Source organism: Diabrotica virgifera, chromosome 3 (genome assembly GCF_917563875.1).
Source record: "Diabrotica virgifera virgifera chromosome 3, PGI_DIABVI_V3a".
Taxonomy (NCBI): domain Eukaryota; kingdom Metazoa; phylum Arthropoda; class Insecta; order Coleoptera; family Chrysomelidae; genus Diabrotica; species Diabrotica virgifera.
In genome coordinates this window covers 61769707-61788850 of record NC_065445.1, presented here as the reverse complement: position 1 = coordinate 61788850, position 19144 = coordinate 61769707, and the positions used below count along the sequence as shown (strand labels likewise).

The window sequence follows — 19144 nt, the reverse complement described above, 5'->3', positions numbered from 1 at the left end:
TTCTTTCTTTCTCCCCTTCCTTATACCCTTTCAGGTGTCGGATTTGGGTTTAATTTAGCTACATATTCACCCATCTCTTCCATTCTTTTCGGTCCTGTGCTATTAGTTTCATTTCTTCTAGCGTTTTCTGTTTGATTTTTCCTGCTTCTACTATTTGCTGTATCCATTTTTTCTTCGGCCTGCCTTTTTTCTTTTTTGTAATATTCCTTGTTTCGTGAATTTTCCTTGCTAGTCTACTAGGTTTCATTCTCATCAGATGTCCATACCAGTTTAATTGCCTCTTTATTATTTTATTCATTATTGGTTCCTGTTTAGTTATCCCTCTTATTGTCTCATTTCTTATTCTATCCCATTTGGTCTTTCCGGCTATAGCACGTAAATGTCTCATCTCAATTGCATTTATCCTACTATTATGCTTTTTCTGTAAAGTACAATTTTCGCTTGTATACAGTATCGTCGGTATCACAATCGTATTATATATTTTAATTTTTGTTTCGTGGGACAATTCTTTTTTCCTCAGAATTGGCGCTAGTGCGTAGTACAGTTTATTTGATTTTTTAGTTCTGTTTGTTATTTCGAGGTCTATTTTCCCATCATTGGTAATAATACTTCCAAGATAATCATATGCTGTAACTATTTCCAGTTGAGTATTTTTGCATTTTATAATTACTTCATTTTCTTCCTTTTCGCCGATGACCATTATTTTACTTTTCTCGATGTTTATTTCCATTTTTAATTTCTCTATTTCTTCTGTCCATATATTTATGAGTTTTTGCATTTTTGTCACGGAATCTGCTATAAGGACTATGTCATCCGCATACAATAGGGCTTCTATTTTTATTGGCTGTAATCTTTGGTATCCTATTGTTGTCTGTATTTGGTTCGTTCTTTCTCCAATATTTCTAGTCAATTCATTCATGACTATTATGAATAGTAGCGGACTAAGACTGTCTCCTTGCTTGATACCTCTTTCCCAATTGAATTCTTCAGATCTTTCTCCTGCTATCTGTACACGTCCTTTTACTACTCCGTATATATTTTCAATTATTTTTATCAGTGTACTTGGTACTTTCATGTTCTGCAAGCATTTCCATATAATTTGTCTTTCTATAGAGTCGAATGCTGCCCTTAGATCTATGAATGCTAGAATGAGCTTTCCCCCCGAGTCTATACTTCTTTCTATTATATTTCTAATGATGTAAATGTTATCGTTTGTCTGTCTTTCTGGTCTAAACGCTGCTTGTTCTTCTCCCAGTTCTTTTTCTACCTCTTGTCTTAGCCTCTTCTCTACTATTTTCGTGTATATTTTAAAACATACCGATGATAAACATATTGCTCTATAATTTTCGCAGTTGACGTGTTCTCCCTTTTTGTATATTGGCACTATAATGTTACTTTGTCAGTCTTTTGAGATTTGCTGCTTTTCCCATACCTCTTTGTATATTTTCAACAAACAGTTTATCCCTTCTTTTCCCATGTACTTTACTATTTCCGGGTCTATGTCATCATCCCCTCCAGCTTTACCTATTTTTACGTTTGATACTTCCAATATTACTTCTTCTCTATTTACTTGCTCTAATTCTTTGTTCTCGTTATCTTGATATGTTTCATTTCTATCATCTATTATTGCATTTCTAAATTTGTTTTCATAGTATTCTTTCCATACTTTAGCTATTTGTTCTGGAGTTGTTTGGATTTGGTTTGTTGTATCCCTTACGGCTGTTATTTCTTTATGTTTTCCTTTCTTCATATGTCTGATTGTTGTCCAGATGCTTCTATTATTTGTTACATAGTTTTGTTGTAATTCTTCTCCAAACTCTTCCCACGTTTTTGTTTTTACTTGTTTTATGGTGTTTTTCGCTAATCGTCTCAGCCTTTTGTATTCTTCTTTATCTTCTTCCAGTTCGGTCTCAATGTATTTTTTCCATGCTATTTTCTTTTTCTTCACTGCTGTTTTAACTTCATTGTTCCACCATCTCGTTCTTTTATGGAGTTTGTTATGTTTTCTGATTCCACATATTTCTGTTGCTGTAGACTTTATGACTACTTTGAAGGCGTTCCATCTTTCTTCCAGTGTCCATGCCTCTTTTTGATTTTCTAGTTGTCTTAATCTTCTATTTGTTTCTTTTTTGTAATGTTCGCGCACCTGTTCTAATTTGAGCTTATTTACTTTTACTCTTTGGTAATCTTTTCTTTCCACCTCCTTTATTTTTTCATCCTCGAGTTTTGCAGTAACCATCCTGTGCTCTGTAGCTAGTTCCGGTTCCTTTTCAGTTAAGACGTTATGTATTTTATCTTCTAGGTTTATCGTATAAACTATGTAATCTATCAAACTTTTCGCTCTTCTCTCTTCCGCCACGAACGTATATTTGTCTTCGATGTTTTGGTTTGTAAATGTGTTTCCTATTAGTAGGTCATTTGCTTGGCAATAAACAAATTTATTTATTTATATCGAAATGTAATAAAAATTAAAATGTATCAATAATTATCAAAGGTCATTGGAATGCCCATGGTAGTTAATCGATTTTAGTTTTGCAAATTGCAAACGAAAGGGAGAGTACACTTCTATAAGCAAAAGCAAATTTCAACTTGCTATCTGCTTTATTTTCAGTCCTGTAACATTTTGAAAATATGAATTTTTTTTGCAAAGGTGGATTGCAAAATTTATTTGAACCGATCTTAATGAAATTTACAGTATTGTTTTACTATACCATGAAGTTTTTCTGGGTGAAATATGAAGGTCCTAAGTGTAGCATAAATGGTTGAAAAACGTAAAAGGCGAATACTTGTTTTTGTACGGATTTTTCGCAATTATTGCTATTTTGCAACAAGGGTGACTACTTTTTTTTATAACCAATTCTATATTGTAGGAAATTTAATTACGCAACTTTTATGTCAGTACAACTTTTCTCGGAAATTAATACTTTTAAAGTTATAATCGAAAAACGAAGAAAAAAATCGAATTTTTTCTTCATTTTTTGACATTTTGATTATTGAAACAATGTTCCGAACCTTTTAAGAGGGAGGATAACTCAAATATTATTATTTAAGTTATTTTCAAGCAATTTCTGCAAAAAAATTTGAGTCACCTCTCAACGTCCAAATGTACTAATATTTTTACAGATGCGTCCTGGTCTATAATACCTATTATTCTTTTCACTGATGGGTCAAGATTTGCACTTTGTAGATCTGACAGGCACTTTGTACTGTCGGATTCACAAAGTTCAAATCTTGACTCAACAATACAAAGAATATTAGCCCAGTCGTTAATACCTCAATCGACATATCCTGGTGCAAAACTTAAACGTGCCATACGACGCGCCCTCGTTAACAGTGGAGCAGTAGCAGGCATTCTGGCTATGATTCCAAATCCCCTTAATCTGTTTCTAACCGAATTAGCACTTATTCTAACATTACGGGCTGTGGAAAGATCATAAAAATGTTCTGAAGCTGGTTTCTTGTGGTAGGTTTGACAATTATATTTTTGATGGGATTAAGCTATAATATAATATAATATAAAAATATAATGATCATACAATTGTAGCTTAATCCCATCAAAAATATAATTTTCAAACATACCACAAGAAACCTGCTTTAGAACATTTTTATGTTTCAGAACAGCTACACCGACGATACGGCCATCTTCGTTTCATTAGTAGACAAGCATGTTCATCTGAAGATATCATAAATCTAGACCAAAATAAAATTCCAAGCGAAGAAAACTATTTTAAAACTGCGACAGCAATAAAATAAAAACAAAAACAAACTTCAAACTTCAATATCAAAATAATACTCTGATAACTTCTACCTGCACTACTGAACTAATCTCTGCTTATCACCATATTTGATAACTTCTAAAAATATTTATTTAAGTAGTAGGTACAATATTTATTTAAAGAATAAATTTAATATGGCTTTAAAAAACATAATTTATAAATGTCAGAAATAGTATTCATATATTATTTTAAATTTAATTAAAAATTACGTAAACAAGTTATTGTAAAAATATTTGCATGCTTTTAATATTTATCAATTCGCTAATGTAATTGATTGATATACTTATCAGACAATCAAGTACTTCAAATTGATGCCAAAAAACTAACTTACTTTAATCTAAATTTTATACGAAGGGCAAATATTTAAACGGTTTAATCCAAGACATTTACTACGGTAGCCCACTACGACTGTGGAGGGGAGACTTTACTTACGTCACAAGAGTATACAAGCCTATTTTTAAATAAAAAAAAACGTTAAAACGTTAAAATTTTATTATGTATTAACGTAATGGTAGGGGAGCAGAGTATGCTAAATTTGCAGTCATTCGAGAGTTATGGGGACCTATTATTGGTTTGTGATTATAAGGTCCTAAAACCAAAAAAAGTTAAGTAAAATTTTCCATTTTAGTGGGGACTTTCCTTTTTTTAATTTAATTTTCCATTTCCAACAATCGTTTTTTCCAACTATAGCGTCATCTATCCATAATTCTAAAAAATGTCTCGAATAAAAGTTGCTTATTTTTACGTAAACAATTCAAATCTGCAATAAAAATTTGGGGGTCCCATTTAAGATTTTAAAGTAACTCCCCACCCCACCTCCGTATGGGGTCGTGTTTGGTACCATTCGATAGATTTTTCGAAAACATTTTGAAAGTGTATTTTGCAGTTTTTCGATCTGATCATTTTGCAAAATACCGCGGGGTTTGTATTTAAAATTTTAAATTCACCCTCCACCCCTCTCCGAATTTAATGCCAGGTACAGGCTGTAGTGTGGCCAAATTTATTATCTATTATTTAAATTCTGACAATAAATTATACAAGTAATTCTAATTCACATAATCCTGGCTGACCTCTAAGGACGGTATGTATTCAATAGTTAATCCAGTATTGATGGAAATTCAGTATAAGCGTTGGATAAACGTGACTAATTAGGCTATTGATTATGTACTATAGAAAGGAACTACAACGTTAACGGGGTTTTATTATTTCATATGGTCAATGAATCTCTATATATGAAAAAACCGCGGAGTGCTACCATTTAAAGGGGTGCGTTTTTGAGAAATGGGTGAATTAGTCCCTGGGCACAGGTTACATTAGGTAGAGTTCTATGAACTTTTGGTACAAACACGTCTACATAAAAATTGTTCCTGGTTAAATTTCCTATCTAAATATAACTTTTTAAAGTGAAGGATACCTTTTTTTACACAAAATATATTGAAAAGAAAAAGCACAAAGAAACCCAAAAGAAAGAAATTTTGTTTTTTGTCCCATAACTTTTGTCCACGGAGATATAGGTATAGACATTGCTTCACAGAAAAAAAACTTACATATTTTCTCTTTAAAATGGTGTTTAGTAGAGGCCATTAGGATTTACAGTTTTCGAAATATGACTTTTCAAAGTTTGTCACTCACAGCAATTTTGGGCAATTTTCCTTGTTATTTCGCAAATATTGTTCTGTAACTTTTTTCTACGAAACTTTAGGCAGATGCAATGCTACATGTAAGAGGAATAGAAATCAGTTACCTTTAAAATGTTCTACAGTATAATGTTGTACGACTTCTTTTAAAGAGGTTATCTTTTTCAAGATTTTATACTTTTAGCGAGTTTTTATATTTTTTACGATTATTTTTTAAATTTCCCATTATAACTTTTTTTTCTACATTTAGGTATATATTATAATAAAAAAGAAAGCTTATTCTGTTTACTTTAAAATGGTGTATTATAAAAAAATCTAGGATTATTTTTGAATAAGATATGGTTTTTCAAAATGTAATAAGTACTTGCATCGATTTTTGATTTTAGGATTATTTTTTAATTTTCTCATTACAACTTTTTTATGTGATTGTGTGTTATGATTGAATCTTATTTTTTATAGGTACCTAATACTTTGGATCCACTTGACTCGGCCGGGCAAACTTCAAAGTATGGATTAACTCCAATATTTACTGTCAAAGCTCCTGCACCACAAGCTTTGCTTAAAAAAATAGCATGTAAATGTACCAAAGGATGTACAAAAAACTGCGGTTGTAGGAAGATAGGAATTAGTTCAATATTCTGCAAAGGGTGCATGTGCTTGGGTACTAATTGTGTGAACTCTAAGATAACTGAGGTGTCAGAGGAAGATATTGAAGCTAATGCTAACGAAGAGATGGAATTTGGTTTTGAAAATTTTTTAAATGTCAACGTTTAAATCATTTTAACTAAAGTGATGTTTTCTAAGACTAATGTTGATGTAATTTTTGTAAAAGAAATAATTTTGAATAATACAGTTAAAAAAATATCAAAGAATCACTCGGTTTCCATTATTTAAATATAGATGATACACCATTTTAAAGAAAAGAAAATAATCCCTCTTTATTGAGCAATATATAGTGTATTCACTTACAAGAAAAAAAAATTATAATGAGAAATTTAAAAAATAATCCTAAAATCAAAAATCGTTGCAAGTACTTAAAACATTTTGAAAAATAATATCTTATTCAAAAATAATCCTAGAATTTTTTGTAATACACCATTTTAAAGTAAACAAAATAAGCTTTTTTTATTATAAAATATAATATATACCTAAATGTAGAAGAAAAAAAGTTGTAATGAGAAATTTCAAAAATAATCGTAAAAAATGTAAAAAATAATATTTTTTTATATTAGGTATTATATAATATATAATATAATATTATATTATATATACTATATATAATATAATATTATATAATATATAATATATCATATAATAATATTATTTTATTTTTATATTATATTACAAAAATCGTTAAAAGTATAAAACCTTGAAAAACCATAATCTCTTTCGAAAATAAAAAGTCGTACAACGTTATACAGTAGACCATTTTAAAGGTAATTCATTTCTGTTCCTATTACGTGTACCATTGCATATACCTAAAGTTACGTAGAAAAAAGTTACAGAACAATATTTGCGAAATAACAAGGAAAATTGCCCAAAATTGCTGTGAGTGGCGAACTTTGAAAAATCATATTTCAAAAACTATAAATCCTAATGACCTCTACTAAACAACAATTTAAAGAAGAAATATGTAGATTTTTTTTCTGTAAAGCAATGTCTATACCTATATCCTCGTGGACAAAAGTTATGGGACAAAAAACAAAATTTCTTTCTTTTGGGTTTCTTTGTGCTTTTTCTTTTGAATATATTTTTGTAAAAAAAAGTATCATTGACTTTAAAAAGTGATATGTAGATAGGAAATTTAACCAAGAACAATTTTTATGTAGACGTGTTTGTACCAAAAGTTCATAGAACTCACCCTAATGTAACCTGTGCCCAGGGACTAATTCACCCATTTCTCAAAAACGCACCCCTTTAAATGGTAGCACTCCGCGGTTTTTTCATATATAGATGTCCATTGACCATATGAAATAATAAAACCCCGTTAACGTTGTAGTTCCTTTTAGCTATCTTATTTTGAATATAATCAATAGCCTAAATGGGTACTGATCAATTTTAAGTACCAAGCCACCCGAATACCGAACCTATTGCCTAAAGCCTGGTAGCACGATACAGATATCTACCAAACTTTTGTAGATTTTCGATAAGCCTATGACAACATAAACAGAGATAAAATGAGGCGCTCGGAGCAACAATGCCCTAACCCACAACCCACAATTTTACCAACACGCTTTTATTACATTAAAGGTATCTCTTATTTAAGTATTTTCAGATACAGAGTGGCTTGAGCCACCAAGCCAGCAACCAATGCTTGAGCCACTCTGCATCTGAAAATACTTCAATAAAGGATAAAAGGGATAAAAAAGGGTTTTGGTCAAATTTTGGATTGTGGATTAGGCCACCGTTGCTCTGAGCGACTCAATACACTTAATTAAGCAAGAATCTGGTATACCAACGATACTGGTAAAATTAGTTCCATGATTCGCCATGACCATGACTCGCACACAAGCGTAAGTCAAAAACCAATTGACAGATGCTTTCCAGATCAATAAGGGGCTAAAACAGGGAGATGGGCTGGCTCCGACAGGTCACTAATGTATAATAAGAGAACACCTAGTAGAAGCTTAGTGGGACTATGGTGGGAAGTTGGCCAGTAGGATGGATAACTGTAGGAGAGTAGTCAAGTATAGGGATGCTTGTAGCGGATGTTAAGGAGGGCCAGGGTCCAACTTGGACTGTAGCGTAGAAAGATTTTCAAATTTATCAACTAAAAAATACACACAACTGTAGGTACAACAAAAGTAAATGGGCCTTTTGCTCTATTTTTACGCCACATTCATCTAAAATCCAATTATATCAGGCACAAATTGAAATATCAATAGACCAACTAGACCCAGACATAGAAATAAAACACAAAATTAGTCAGGCCGGCGATAACTGTCCTGCAAGGTATGCACTGTAGGAGGGGCGCCTCTATTGGGGGGCGCCAAAATGAGCTTTTTTTATAGTCAATATTCAATGCAGAATCTCACTCAAACTCGTTAAAAGTGGTCTTAATAAGGTTAGTCTTTTGTTAGTATCTACATACCACCTCTGATTGGAACTAAAAAGAAGGAACCTAAAGAATACGATACAAAAGACATTTTCTGAAAAGATTTCTTATGGTAGGGAAGCCCAAGCGGGGATTTTTGCAGTTACTCGAGCACGTCAGATTAGCATATTGGGGGAAACCTGGTACCCTGCAGTTGTACCTCTACCATATATTGGCTCTTAACACAGGGGAGTTCGTTAAGGGGGGCCCGAAAAAAAAATCTATCCTTAAAAAAACTCGAAATTGTGAGATTAAGATAAGGTAAGTACATGCAAAAGAGTGTATATTTCAAAAATATGACGATTTGAGCCGAACGTAAGGAAATGGGTGAGTCCCAAACTTTCACAAGAAAAAAGCGAATAATTCGCGAAATGAATGACAGATCGAAAAACTAAAAAATATGTGCTCATATATTTTAAAAATCTATCGAATGATACCAAACACGACTTTCCACGGAGAGGGGTGGGGGGTATATTTACTATTTTAAACATGAATCCCGCGATATTTCGTGAAATGAACATCAGATCGAAAAACTAAAATACACCTATTCAATATTTTTGAAAAATCTATCGAATGGCACCAAACACGACCCCCCACGGAGGTAGGGTGGGGGGTTACTTTAAAATCTTAAATAGGAGCCCCCATTTTTTATTGCAGATTTGGATTCCTTAGGTAAAAATAAGTAACATTTTTTTGAATTATGGATAGACGGCGTTATAATCTAAACAAACGATTATTGGAAATGGAAAATTAAATTAAAATGGAAAGTCCCCACTAAAATGGAAAACTTTACTTAACTTTTTTTGATTTTAGAACCCACTCTTCACAACCCAATAGGTCCCCAAAGCGCTCGAGTGACGACTGCACATTTAACATACTTTGCTCCCCTACTATTACTAAGTTTTGCTAAATATCTCGTATATCGTATATTTAGCAAAACAGAATGTTATGTGTTTTTGAAGTATCAAAAATTAGAACATTCGTTGTTGTATCCAAAATTTTCCTTTTTCACTGTTTTTAGTGGCATACCTTACTGTTACCGATATATAAAAGTGAAATGTAAAATATTTAATTTATTTAATATCTTACATAGATAAGAGTCATCGTACAATCGTCGTATAATATGTCGATAATCATGATAGCACAACAGCTGATTTATGATTTATTCTACTTTAGAGTTTTGACAGTCCTAGTCCTATCCTAACTGTAAACTCCTAGACTACATACAAAAACTGTACTTACCGATAGAATTTCTGTTATATTCACTCTTCTCGTCGTTGGTAACGTCCAGCCTCATGGAATCGTCGCCGTAGCTCTTCATATCGTCCACCGTCATGTATTTGTACTGCTGTTGGTCTAGTAGAGGATCATCACCTAAATCACAACGATTTTTTACACTGAAACCTCTCAAAATACTGAAGATAATACAACACTCCCGTACTGATATCGATGGTTAGCTGATAAAAAAATATTAATAGACCGATAAAGTTGTTTCAATAATTATTTCGTTTTCACGATAAGGTTCATGCGGTGTGGTTATGTTTCGTTTCGTAATGTATTACACTGATGTTTGCTGTGTAGTTGGTTTGAATTGAATTGAAATTAAAGTTTAAGTGTTTGGACTAATGCACGCTTTGCAAGATGATATAATACGTGTTTGCATCGGGAGAGGATGTGTTAAGTGTAATCAAAACAAACGGTGAGACTGCTCGTTAGTGTATGTTTTTATATCATAATATAAAGAAACATTAAACTAATCTGTTTGAAGATACTTTAAATGGGAAATAAATAAATTAAAATCTAATAATATACTATATACACAGTGATGAGAGGAAAAGCGTAAGATGAAGTAAATACAAATACATAATATGCGGTGCTTTGAGAAATATTTCAATTTTTCATTTTTAAATATTAGCTTCAGTTTTGAAAGTCAATTTTAATAAGTCTCTAGACAACCTAGAGGCGGGATTTGTTTTGAATTGGACAATTTTCATACGAGTCTATTTTTTGCTGGAATCTACAGGATGAATCACGATATGCGCCAATCGCAATATCGCAAACCTTAATGTTTAATGTTTTTCAAATTTTTCAAATTGTGTTTGAAAGCCTTCCTTTATCAAAAAATAATTGTTTGACTATTTTTTACATAAAGTATTCTTTGGGCCCAGGATAATTTTGCAAATTTGCAATTTTTTTGCGGACCCTCGATTGCAAAATTATTATGCAAAAACTACACTCACCGGCACAAAATTCCGCCACCCAAAATTTTTGTTTAAGTTTGACAATTTATAACTTTATTATTTGTGCTTCGATTTTCAAGATTCTTGCACCAGTTTGTAGGTACAGTGGAACCTCGATAACTCGGATTAATCGGGGCCGCGGCCGATCCGGGTTATCGAAAATCCGGGTTAGCCGGAGAGCATGGTAAAAATTAATAAAACACGGTATACTTATAGATAAAGTCCGTTATAATTAAAATAAGATGAAATATATATGCACAGTACACATCTAACTTACCTATAGTTGTATAGAGTATAGTATAGACAGTATAGAGTATTGTTCATTTCTAGGTAAAAAACTCAGTTGCGGTTGTGTCAATTTCGTCTGCCATCGGAACGATGTTATGTTATTTAAGAACAGTGGCTCTTTCATTGTTTAAAAGACCATTGTTTAGAAAAAATTTTTTTAAAAGACAGTTGGAAATAAATAAAGAAATAACAGGTGCCTGTTATTTGCGATAGCCCGAGATAAGGAACATCGCTCTGCCGCCGCCATGAGTCATTTTTACTATCGTATAGTTCAAATTACACAAATACCCATTATCTCTCAAATATTATATTATGGTCGAAGCGAAGTTTTACCAATGAAACTCGATATTTTTAAGACATTCCACAAGAGGCTACAGATAAAATGTTTTAACATAATACATACATTTTTATTGTTGAAATGTTTGTCTGATGAAAATCGGTCCGGGTTAGCCGAACTTCCGGGTTATCGGGGGCCGACTTATCGAGGTTCCACTGTACATGTATTGATATCGTTTGGTATTATTCCGGTAACACGAAAATTTTGTTTGCATGGCGTAAATAGAGGCGTTACAGGGGTAAATAGCAGCGTTGTATTTTCTCCTAACATTAAAAAATTCTGTGGAAAAATTCATAGTCCTGTCATATTATCCCGGAGGCATCACTAAAATTTTTTGGCTTTTGAATTATCCGAATATCTCTTTTTTTGTAAGAGCTGTACTCAGTACCGGCGCTAGGGTATCAGGCGCTCGCCTGCAAAAGAGGCATAGGCGTCCTTCAGTTTCTTTTAAATTAATATTTTGTATCACACCAGCAGAAAAAAGCCCATTTTGGCGCCCCCCAAACAGGGGTGCCCGCCTGCAGTGCATCCCTTGCAGGCCCGTTATCGCCGGCCCTGGCTGTACTAGTCCGTTCTTTAACGGTAAAATATTGCAAAACTTCTAAATTTTAAAGAACCGCTTGGATTGACATGAAATTTGGCATACACATAGCTAACAAGTCAAAGAAAAAAAGTGATATTGTGCCGATATGTGCATTTGCCCTGGGGGTGGTTTTCACCCCCTCTTGGGGGTTTTAATGGGGTCGATTAATTTTGAGCGGACCAACAATTAATAACGGACCAACTTTATTTTGAGCGTAACTTGCTTAAATTTAATGCTAGAAACTTTATGTAAAAACAAAAATAAAGCTTTTTTTAAACACTTTAAAAAAGTTATAATGGGTTTTTCCCAAAAAGTGCTTAATTTTTTCGATATTTCACGTCGAAATATTCTATTGGAAATTTGGTGAATATGAATCTATTTTTCATTGGCTGTAACTCTAGTTCTACGAGATCCAGAGACCTAACGCGTACACCATTTTTTTTTGCTTTTTATAGGCTATATTTTTGCTAAGAACGTTTTTTTTTTTCACAAAATACTTACTTTTTGAGTTATTTGCGAAAAACCGTCTAAAAATGTGGTTATTTTGTTGAAAAATGAACATATTCACTCGCAAATAACTCGAAAAGTGTCGACTTGGCGAAAAAGCTATATAGAACATAAGTTACTTAAAATTAGTTAGTTTACCCATTTCCGGACTTATTTTGGACATATATTTTTTCACCCCCAAGAGGGGGTGAAAGTCACCCCCAGGGCAAAAGCACACATCGGCACAATATCACTTTTTTTCTTTGACATGTAAGCTATATGCATGCCAAATTTCATGTCAATCCAAGCGGTTCTTTAAAATTTAGAGCAAAAACCGTGAAAGAATGGACTATACCATTTTTTGTAAATAAAAACACTGATGGACTCATAAAATAGAAGCTGGATTGATAAGATTAGAATGGCCCGCATGCAGCCCAGATCTCAATCCTATTGAGCATTTATGGGATGAATTAAAAAAAGCTATTCGCCGTCATCGTAGGCCTCCAGAAAATTTGGTACAATTATGGCCCTGGTAGAGGAGTATCGGGCTATTCCCCAGGCAAGGATAACACATCTTTATTCGATGCCAAACATATTACCAGCAGTCGTTGCTGCAAGAGGTGGACATACCCGCTATTGAATTTTTTTATTTTGTTGTTAATTTTGTTTTGTTAATTTTAGTGCGTTTGATATTTTTAATTAAAAAAACCTTCAAAGCAGTGTTTTTATTTACAGCTCTTACAAGAAATAGATATTCGGACAATTCAAAAAACAAAACCTTAGTGATACCTCCAGGACAATACAAAAGGAGTATGAAACAAAATCAGCTCTCCAATTTTTCCACAGAATTTTTTAAAGTTAGGAGAAAATACAACGCTCCCATTCACCCCCGTATAGTGCCATCTAAGCAAAAATTTTTGTTACCGGAATAATAACAAACGACAACAATACATGTACCTACAATTTGATGTAAGAATCTTGAAAATCGGAGTAAAAATAAGAAAGTTATAGATCAGAGGTCGGCAACGTTTTTAATGTAAAGAGTGAAATACTAAATTAAAAATTCATGGCGGGCGCCAACTATTTTTTGACCTAACAAATATATAAATATAAACGTGTAAAACATATACGTTTTGAATTTCTTGTCTAAATTAACAATAATTTAAGGGCACACTAAAAATTATTGAAGGGCGCAGTGGCGCCCGCGGGCGCTGCGTTGCCGACCTCTGTTATAGATTGTCAAACTTAATGAAAAATTTTGGGTGGCGGAATTTTGTGCCGGTGAGTGTATTAAACCTACCCTAACAAAATTTAGCACCCATTTCAGTCGTATTACAAAGTTTTTCTACGCGGAATATGAAGGTTGTAAGTTATCCTTAAGGAGTCGAAAAATTTTAAAAAACTCCATTCTTTGCAAATTTTTTCCCAACTATTGCTATTTTTTAAACACTATAGTTATTTTCCTAGTGCGGAAAGTGATACTTTCACGCACGAGACTGCCGTTGACCCTAACGACGCGATAGCGGAATTCGGGCAAGCAGTCGAGTGCGGGGAAGACACTTTCCGCATGAGTTAGGAACAATATTTTTTCTACAGCCGTACGTTTGGAAAAAAGGCACAAAAAATAAAGTTATATCAATTTTGATTTAGAAGTGAAAATACACAAATTAATTCTTTGACAAGGTTGTCAATACCAAACTTTCAATATAATGGATTACCACGACGACGATATTGGTTTCCATGACGACGATTCAAAACCATTGTAATTGTCTACTGATCTGACTTTTAAATATTATGTCAAAATAATTTTATTTCATCGAATTATCGCGCTAATATCATTAGATAAATTTGAAATAAATTAGTAAATAATATCTAAATATTAGTTTATTGTATGTATTATAATATATTATAATGCCATATTACAAGGTATTTTACTTTCCTGCACGTGCGGGAAAATTTACTTTCACGTACGCCGTGCGGGAAAGTGCAACTTTCGGAAACGGAATGCGTGCGTGAAAGTGGCTCTTTTAGCACGGCCGTAGAAAAAATATTTATTGATGTTTTTAAACAATAAACAATAAATTTTCAATTTCTAGTTAGTCAAATATTATGTAAAATTAAAAAAAAACGAAATTTTTACTTTGTATAATTTTTTTTTTGTAGAATCAATATCTCACAAGTTATAGGTGAAAATATGGTCGTGAATATAAAAATTTTTGAATTTTTCCAAATTTTGTCAAATAAAAAATTTATCACATCGTACTAAATTGGACGGCCTCCGTGCAAAAGGTAATTTTCCACAAATTTCCTGGTTTTGAGGAAACGAAAAAAACGATTCTTGGGTTTTTTTCGAATAAATTTTTAAATTTTTTCAGAAAACAATACAAAATAGTGGTTTTATTGAACTTTAAACAATTTTATAGTTGGACTTTTAATTTAATTAAATTTTTCGACTTGTTACAAAATGCACAATTTCCTTACTTGTTACCATTACCTTACTCAAGCACTATTTCGTTTTTTCAGCAACTTTAATGCACAAAAATACTAAATTTATTATAAAATGACTTTATGTACTTTTACTGATTGGAAACAAGTCAACCAGGCAGTGATTATGGTGATAAATCAAATACTGCCCTGAAGGTAACAAGTCCACTTATTTCCTTTTGTACAAACTAAATTTTTCATATTTAACTTGTTACATTCTACACGTAAAAAAATGTAGCCTTTCAGTGGTAGTGAACTTGTTTTTTTTTGCACAGAGCTAGACATTGGTAAAACAATGAATATCACATGATAAAAAAAATCCGAAAAATGACTTGTTACCTTTTGCACTGAGGCCGTCCAATTTTTTATTTAATGGCGCATGGCGTGATTATATGGATAGAAGTTATATCCTAAAGTAATTCGAGCAAAAAATATAGACTGATGGAAATTATTGTCAAATTCAAAAGAAATATCACCTGGACTATTAAAGAATATTGCGTTTACTTTATTTTGAATTACAATTTGATGGAAATTCATGTTTAATCAAATAACATAAAAACAAATTTCCACGGAATGTCTTAGTCAACTCAACGTTTTTCGATTCAAAATTAGCTTCTTCAGAATAATTTTAGCTCATCTAGGTGGTCCCAGAGACACCCTAGAGCAGAAAATGTGTCTTTTCAAAAAAAATCCTGAGAGATCCTTTCTTGTAAAAATCTGAAAAATTCATGAACATATATAGATTTTTATGTCCACAAACACTCTGATTATTTTCAGATTTTTTAGATCAAAATTGAGCTCGGGAAAATGTTTGAAGTTTTCAAAAAAAAAATTAGGTTATGTAGGAAGTTTGGCAAACTTGTAAATAATTATTTTTCGTGTATTTGTTTCCGTTCTTTAAATTGCGGAGTTAGATTCTCCATTTTTTTCTTCGAAACATCCTCAAAATTCGAAAACCCACATTTTTTTGTGTTTCCTCCATGCTTTTAGCACATAAACTCAACTCAACTTCAATAAATAACGATATTTGATAAATGTCTTTGTTATTTCTAAGAGCAAATAACTGGATCAGTTTTGCCATATTCAGACTAGAATATGATTAAAATACGACAAGCTCTATTTTTTGATATTTCACCCATATTTTTAGCACATAACTTCAACTGCATGTGAATAAATAACGATGTTTTATTTACTTTTTCCGTTTTTTCTAATAGCAAGGTCATGTTGGCCATTGTCAGACCGAAACATACTTTAAATTCGAAAAAACTGCATTTTTCGATTTCTATTTTGTAAACTCTTTGCTCTATTCACTTGATCTTCCACTTCGTTTGCGAGATTTCCGTAGTTAGATAGTGTGATGCCTAGATATTTAAGCTTCATATTGTTGTTTCTCTCCCATTTGGTAGCCTTTTAATAGAGACGAGAGATAGTCAAGAAATGGAGGTAAAATTTTTAAAATCCATTTAAATAGTGACAAAGAAGTATAACTTCTTACGTGCGTACATAAGTAAACACACACTCTCTTTTTTTTTTCTTACACATATTCTATCTATGTTAAAATTTAAGATTGTTTGAAACAACTTTATTGGTTTTATTAGACGGACACAATGAGTTACAAAAGCTACAACAAGCAATAATTACTAATGAATGTATGATACACATCTTCACCGGTGGACAACTAACCTATTTTATGGGATTTGATGGAAAATTCAGTCTTAGCCTTGATTGAAATATTAATATTAATACATCAACGGTCTTAGGGATGGTTGATTAGAGTTTGTCTTATCGAAAACAGTACTGTACTGTAAAAAATAATTTTTGAAATACTATTTAAATTTGTTATATTTCAGGTACAAAATGACGTACTGGTTATAGTGTCAATAGCATCTGTTTTTAATACTTTACAGCATTTAAACAAAATAATAAAAGCAAGTGCACATTTCCTAAGGACAACAATAGAACAATCAAATTTTAAACAGCAGAAATGAAATTATTATTAAAACAAAAGAAATGTAGAGAAATGAAAACAGGGGATACTAACAAGAATAGGAGACAGAATACAGACAGAAGACAATGGATATTAAAATTACAATAAGATCATTGGGTGGACAGAAATTTTTTGTCAGCCAAACCTATTCAGAATTTTAACTTAACTTAAAATATTAATTGTTATGGGCTCTGATTATAGGCCCATTTCATATTTGTTTAAAACTGACACTCAAGAATTTCTGAAAAAAAAGACAGAAGACAGACAGAAGACAATTTCTGAATACAGACAGAAGACAATGGATATTAAAATTACAATAAGATCATTGGGTGGACAGAAATTTTTTGTCAGCCAAACCTATTCAGAATTTTAACTTAACTTAAAATATTAATTGTTATGGGCTCTGATTATAGGCCCATTTCATATTTGTTTAAAACTGACACTCAAGAATTTCTGAAAAACATGTTTTTCATTTTAAGAAGAACTGCACTAACGAACGTATTTAAAAACTTACCAAACGTAAAGTGGGGCTGATAAAACTGCAAGGAATAATTTGAATTAGGACTAAGACCTATATTTTGAATAGTACAACCCCGGGTTTCATAGAAGTGTCTACATATTCCTTTAAGGGCATAGGTGGAAAATTCGCGCCAATGTGTTTTAAAAACATTCATTTTTTTTCGAATCCTGAGAAAACTAATAAGTATTTTTGAAAAATTTAAACGCAGAATGAAATATTGCATTAATACCGAGGGCCGAAAGTCCTTGAAAACCTCTATAATGTTTATTTTAATAGTTACAGGACCGAAAAAACGAGAAAATGTAGTGTGATTTTTAATTTCAAATATCTCATTAAAAAAAACTGTGGTTATTCTAAGGAACTTTCGGCCCTCGGTAATAATGTAATCTTTCATTCTGCGTTTAAATTTCTCAAAAATACTTATTAGTTTTCTCAACATTCGAAAAAAATGAATGCATTTAAAACACATTGCCGCGAAACTTTGCGCCTATGCGCTTAAGGGTTATAAGCTTTCTCCGTCAGTTTAGGAAAATTATTTTCGTGTTCTTAAATTTGAAACTATTTGTAAACACCTGCAACAGTATAGTGTAAGAGTAAGACTTATTGTTGTTCTTAGAAAATATTGGTATATGTATGATTCGTGAAAAAAGTAAGTTTGCCATTACGAAATCGGTTCACAACGTGTTCATTGCAACCATTACTCAGTAACACAAGCAACCCTAAAAATAAAATAACACGTTTTTCGATGTTTTTTTTGCTTAAATCTTTTGTTTGATTTTTTTGTAGATACTTTCTACGAAGCTAGGACAAATAATCCCCGGACAAATAATCCCGGACAAAAAATCCCCACAAATTATCCCTTTACAAAAAATCCCCGGACAAAAAATCCCCGGACAAAAAATCCCCACAAAAAATCCCGGAAAAATAATCTCCAAAGGTTATTCGGGGTCAAAGGTCAAAATTTGAGATTTTTTGGATTTTTTTCGAAAACGGTAAGTTTTATCAAAAAAGAACCTTAAACCAAAGTTGTAGATCTTAAAATTCTCTACAAAACTAGTCCTTACTATTTTTTTTTCTAAGAGTTGCCATTCCTGAGATATCGCGATTCTAAGAGTCACATTATACATGATATGCACACGTTTCCACACCACCTGTGAGGTAGTGTACTCGGCGCGTTTTTTAGCGTGGTTTTCCCTGTAGGCCTGCTCCACTAACTGTTTTGACAATTTTAGGATAATTTAAGGAAACAATACCGGTCAAGTTCTAGATATTACCTTATTATTGATATTGATTATTGATATTGCTATTGAATATTAGGTTTGCTATTGTTTTGATTTCTTTAGATATTTTAACCAGATTCATATTCTTGAAAGTCTACTTCAACAGTCAAGTCTTCTTCGATTTCCTCTTCTTCCTCTTCCTCTTGCTGGATGTTCAAAAATTGTTCAAATGTGACTGAGTCATTGGTCTTTTCATTAAAATCACAGGAGTCTTCCTCTGTTGTACTAAACTGGACATTTGAGCAAGACTGACCTTGGTACACGCTTTTTAGAAGCGTTGGTACACGCTAGAGAACACAGCAACTCGACTTTTTTACATCCACTTTTGGCACTACAACCTTTTTTACAATTGCAAAAAATGGTGTTAAGGAGTTTTTTTGGAGCAGGTGGAAGTAAGGTTTTAATCGGTTCCAGAGTATTATCTATTAATTT

General features: G+C 32.3%; 1 protein-coding gene and 1 long non-coding RNA gene across 13 annotated transcripts in view; one reads left to right on the top strand and one right to left on the bottom strand.

Annotated features, from left to right (window-relative positions):
• LOC114339297 (ankyrin-3) overlaps positions 1-19144 on the bottom strand; it is a 539512-nt gene that overhangs the window by 138449 nt on the left and 381919 nt on the right. For all 12 annotated transcript variants that reach the window (XM_050646489.1, XM_050646490.1, XM_050646493.1 and 9 more), the window contains one exon: positions 9750-9881. In XM_050646489.1, the coding sequence (XP_050502446.1) occupies positions 9750-9881 (132 nt within the window). The remainder of the gene's footprint in view (positions 1-9749; positions 9882-19144) is intronic.
• LOC126881861 (uncharacterized) overlaps positions 9875-19144 on the top strand; it is an 84006-nt gene continuing 74736 nt past the window's right edge. Inside the window, exon 1 of the long non-coding RNA XR_007697040.1 lies at positions 9875-10206. This is a non-coding gene — a long non-coding RNA (uncharacterized LOC126881861). The remainder of the gene's footprint in view (positions 10207-19144) is intronic.